The following is a 5,126-nucleotide window of genomic DNA, read 5'->3' on the forward strand; positions in this document are numbered from 1 at the left end:
TTTGAGGTACTCGATCGTGTCCGGTTCTGTAATGAGTTATAATCCATGTACTTTGGTGTAAATGGATATGTAACGAGGACAGTCGAAGGTGGCAATAATATTAGTTTACGGAGAGAGTATTATTGAAGCTTCAATCCGTTGGTTGTCAGAAGCTTTCTTCACTTCCTATCTGTGCGAGTCCCAAACAGGCTCTACATATTGGTTTCCTTCTGAAAATGCAATTCACGTTTAATCTTATTGATAGATGCAATTCTTCAGGCTTGAAACTAGAAAGGTAGCAACCTGTCAAACCTTCATCTCACCTTATATATTCTTTCTTATATGCTTCAATGCAAGAAAGAATGTGGACGTGCATCGCCCTCGTTGCTAAGTATCAAGCTGACTTTGCAGCTAGTAGCTGTGCAAGCATACCATGCTTAGTTATACATCAACGTTTTGCATTTTGAAGTCATTGCCATAACGTATTTCAGATTATAGAGGTTCCTAAGCTTTGTTGTTGAATTCTATCTCTTCAATAATTATATTTCAAGACTGGGAAAAATAATTGACTAGGAATTTAAGTGTATATGGTGTGTGGTTTATTCATGAGAAAAGGCTGAACTGACGGTCTGTTTATTTCATCTTATTTATTTCCTACGTATGCACATCAGCAGCAGAACGAGCAGCATAAAGCGTGGTCGATATCAGCTGTGAAAAAGACAGGTCTGCATGGGTTCAAAGTAGAAAATATTCTGGTTTGCTAACATTTCAATGGAGCACAGCTGAGGAAAAATAACTGAATGCCACCCATGTGCTAAATGGAGAACAAAAGTTATTTCAAAACTTGTCATTTACATAATTTGCGGCCAAGAACGCTGTACAATCATGCCTTTTCAATTTCATGTAAGTAGTAAGTACTCAGTTTGTAAGGATAAAACGGTAGCATCAACAGCTTAAGCCAGTCCTACTACTACTGCATGGGCACCGTCGCATCAGTTCTTCCCCTTGGCGAAGAGCCTGGTTCTTTGTCCTGCTTAAAGGCCTTCTTCAGGAAGAATGCCATGGCAAGCTGTGCGCCGAGGTTAGATCGGCCTTTCGACAGACAAACGATGCTTCCAATTAGCAAAAGTCCACTTGCAATCGTTTCCCGTGATGACTTCTTCCCTAGCTGCTTGCAGGGAGAAGTTCCGGATGAAGGTGTAGGAGGAGCAACAGCCGCAGCTGTATTCACTGGAGATTGATTACTTTCATCCACGTTGCTCTGCAAGTCCTGGGGAAACTGATGCACGGAAAAAGATTCATCAGAATGACATTCACACATCATGCGGATACATACATAATTTTAAATTCAAATTCAAAAGAATAGGCTGATACTACTTATAAACATATTCAATATTCAAAACAATTGCATTGCCTGCATTTTTGTATTTTAATCATGGGAGCAAGCAAGAGACAACTTACAATCCATAACAAGCAATAAACTAACATGAATCGACAAACTAGTAAGAAGCACTAACCTTCTTGGTAAGTCTTCGCATGGTCGAAATTGATATCGACGGATCACGCTGCTGAGGATACCGGCGTAAAGCATTGTTCATCTTACAAATATAATTCCAGATGCCCTTGGAAAAGGCCAGCTTTGCCATCTCGATGTTCATGCCATTGTCTTCATGGTGCAGCACGGTGATTTCACATGCGTCTCTTCCAGGGACTATAAGGTAAATTGTAGGTGTAAAATTACCAACAGGCCACATAGATGATATAACTACCCCGTTCCAAAACTGATGACCCTAGAAAGTGTGCAATAAAATTTCTCTAACAGTTACTATTTATATGTAAAAGGATTAATGAGTGAAAATACTAACATCATTACATTTGTCATGAAATATTTTCATAATTATGTATGCTTTTAGCTTTCTTTGCTAACATATTCATATAAGAAATAACGAGCGAAATTGCATCTTCAAAACTCTGTCCATGTGTACAACGTCATGTAGTAAGATATATCCAGAAAACATACCCCCCCCCCTGTTCCAACATAGTGTTTACAGTATTATTTGGTTTTACTGATGTTGATATTTTCCTCTATGAACTTGATCAAGCTTTACGAAGCTTGACTTCTGAAAAAATCTATACGCGCTATGTTTTGGAATGGAGAGTACTTGGTAGATGAATTTACTGCACATTTCAAGCAAATAATAATACACAAGGATTAGCAAGATATAAATCAAACAGATAATTATAAGCCAATTTTGAAAAGGTATAAGATGGCACTTTCTATTCGTTCCAACTTCCGATTTCTATCAGAGTGGCACATATCAGGTCATACAGGAAATTAACTCAATGGGTACAGAAATATACTACTCAGTAAAACTCAGTACACATAGCATTTCCAACTTCCGAGTTCTATTTGTTTTGAGTTCCTATCAAACGTGCGCATAGCATTCAGTACAACTCAATGGATACAGAAATATTACAAAACCTCGGGTTCTTTTATTAGACAAAGTACAAGTCAATCCAATCCACATATTGATAAAGATACAAAGTTGTGCTCTGAAAACTGATATAGTAGTTGCATTTGAATCTGAAAACTATGTATAAATTTATATCTTATGGGAATTATATAGGCTGATATTTCCTGTTGTAACACAAGTTAGTCACATAATAGCATTCACTCAACGTCATTCTATATGCCACTTTTTAAAAAGCGACCATCACCACAAAACGAGTTACTGAAAGAAGATAGTTTAGTCTAATCTAAGCTAAATAAATACCAGACAGAAGGCCTTGTATCAATCTTCACTTACCTTTCCTAATACACCACCCCGATCTCAGAAGTCGTACTCGAACAAATTTTCTTTGTCTTGGCGCAAGAGACTGCTCACATTCCTGCCAGGATAAACTAATTAAACAAGGCGATCAGGTAATTTTACAATAGCAACGTCATTCTCGTTCAGACTGCATATGGAGCAACTCAAGTGTAAACTGAGTGACAGCTTTTTTTTTAAATGGCAGCTCAATATTATTTCAAGTGACTAATGTTTTCTGGTTGAATTTCATTCAGGTGAGTTTTTTTTCAACATCAGTTGATGCAATTTTATGTTTTTTTTTGTTTCAAGTGATTTATGTTTATTTGGTTCAACCTTAGCTCAAGTGATTTCAAATTTTTGTTTGTTCAACATTAGTTCGAGTGATTTCATGTTTATTTGGTTCAACCTTAGTTCAAGTGATTGTAATTTTTTGGTTCAACCTTAGTTCATGTGATTGTATTTTTTTGGTTCAACCTTAGTTCAAGTGATTTTATGTTATCTATATAATGGGCATAACATTATTGCGATAATATGTATGTATGCAGTCACATCACTGAATTTTCAAGCATAAGAGTTGAATCTTGAATTTCAGGTTAGAATAGAACATTTTAGATGTAACTGTGGTTCCATCAACTTCATTCTGTAATTACTCCAGGAACATTGCTACGTTCTAGGTGAAACAGGACGAGCAAATATTATTTCAGGAGAAAACTGAACCCTTCATGATTAGGATAACTGTACATGAATGTATGTAGAGTGAGTAAATTTCTGCATCCATACAAAAACCAACAATATCATAACTGTAGATAAATCGATATCTGATGAAAAGATGTCATATATATCACTGATGCACAGTTGTGTGAAACTGGAAGTGAATAGTTTATGCAAGAGGCAGGCAGGGTGAGGGAGGTGTGACTAACCTTTACCAAGCAATAGAAAGAGTTCTCATCTGATGCCCAAACTCGCCATGCCAATATGTACTCCCTTGGTGTTAAAAGAGGGAACTTCTTAACCGTACGCCCTATCTCAATTCCGCTATTTTCATCACACTGTAGCTGCTCATGCTTTATCACAGTGTTATCCCACTCCATCCTGTACTCATTATCCATGTAAAAGTCCCTCAAAAGCTCTGTTGAGCATCCCTCATAAGTTGTCACACTAAGATATCTAGGTGTGCCATCCTGCATTTGAGAACATCACGATACATAAATAAAATTCATAAGCTAGACACTGCACCCAATCATGGCAAACTCTTGTTCAGAATCCAGAAACAACCCATAGGCCCTTTGAAATTCCATTTTATCAGTAATTAGTGATTAACTCTTGCAACCATTATGAGTTCTAACTAATTGCAAAGCCTCAATTTCATGTAAAGAAAACAGATAAAGTTCGAATTCACCGGGGAAAAAACATAACAATTATTCAAAAAATTGTCTGCGGCCATCTTTGAGAATATTACTAGTGGTCGGGTGGTGGGCGACTACCAACAATTACCAGTCGATGGGTCGAGCGAAATGCGAATCCTTGTCTGACTAAACCCCTGAATTAATCACAACGAGCCCGTGCCATGATGTATGTGGTACAAATCTTAACGTGCTTCTAGCCTAGGATAGTAGGATCTCTAGGCTGAACCCAAGAACAATAGCCAAACTCTGGCACATATTTATGTGTAAGATGAGAATGAACACAAATCAATGAGAAACAGGGGAGCGCTGGTACCGCGGTCCTCTCGCACCACGCCTTGTAGGAGACGGCGTCGTTCCCCTTGGCGATGACGGGGTCCCAGCCCTCGAGCTCCGGCTGGCGGGCGCCGACCCCCAGGCTGCCCACCAGCTGCCTCAGATCGTCCTCCGTCACGAGGCCCTCCACCCTGCGCTCCAACACAAACGCCCCCATCCGATCAAATCAATCACACGATTCCGACCAAGGGGCAAGGAAGCGGATATCTGACCGACCCTGAGCTGGAGCCGGACCCGGAGGAGGGTGGGGCGGGGGCGGGCGCCGCGGGGGCGTCCTCCTGCTGCCGGGCGAGGCGGGCCCGCCCCCGGCGGCGGCGGCGGACGAGGAGGACGGAGAGGTGGGCGACGAGGAGCAGGAGGAGCGCGGCGGCGGTGGCCCAGCCGCCGGCCCCGCGCGCGGCGGGGCGCCAGAGCTCGGCGGCGCCGAGGAGGGCCTCCAGCGGCGGCATGGGATGGGATGGGATGGGATGGGTGGCGCGCGCGCTCGGGCCAGGCGGACGGCCTTGTTGCGGGGGTTCCCCTCCCCTGCCTGCCTGCCTGCCTCGTTCCTTCCGTGACGGGGGAGAAAGCGAGGAGGCTAAAAGGGGGGAAATAATAA

General features: G+C 41.7%; 1 protein-coding gene across 1 annotated transcript; it reads right to left on the reverse strand.

Moving 5' to 3' along the window:
- Nucleotides 1-772: 772 nt before the first annotated feature.
- LOC119289216 lies at nt 773-5,072 on the reverse strand. The gene is made up of 6 exons (XM_037568592.1): nt 4,745-5,072; nt 4,509-4,659; nt 3,710-3,970; nt 2,787-2,868; nt 1,497-1,690; nt 773-1,258 (listed from the first exon to the last, which is right to left on the reverse strand). The coding sequence occupies exons 1-6, from the start codon at nt 4,975-4,977 to the stop codon at nt 950-952; spliced, it is 1,230 nt and encodes a 409-aa protein (XP_037424489.1). The 5' UTR covers nt 4,978-5,072; the 3' UTR covers nt 773-949.
- Between the last annotated feature and the right edge of the window lie 54 nt (nt 5,073-5,126).

The sequence above is a fragment of the Triticum dicoccoides genome, chromosome 1A, assembly GCF_002162155.2.
Source record: "Triticum dicoccoides isolate Atlit2015 ecotype Zavitan chromosome 1A, WEW_v2.0, whole genome shotgun sequence".
Taxonomy (NCBI): Eukaryota; Viridiplantae; Streptophyta; class Magnoliopsida; order Poales; family Poaceae; genus Triticum; species Triticum dicoccoides.

Excerpts from the sequence above, each read along its gene's own strand:
- LOC119289216 (XM_037568592.1), bottom strand. The coding sequence starts at position 4,977 with ATGCCGCCGCTGGAGGCCCTCCTCGGCGCCGCCGAGCTCTGGCGCCCC. Across the intron at positions 2,869-3,709 it reads CTTTCTATTGCTTGGTAAAG|GAATGTGAGCAGTCTCTTGC; the intron begins GTTAGTCACACC and ends TTATCCTGGCAG. Across the intron at positions 1,259-1,496 it reads TGCGAAGACTTACCAAGAAG|TTTCCCCAGGACTTGCAGAG; the intron begins GTTAGTGCTTCT and ends TCCGTGCATCAG.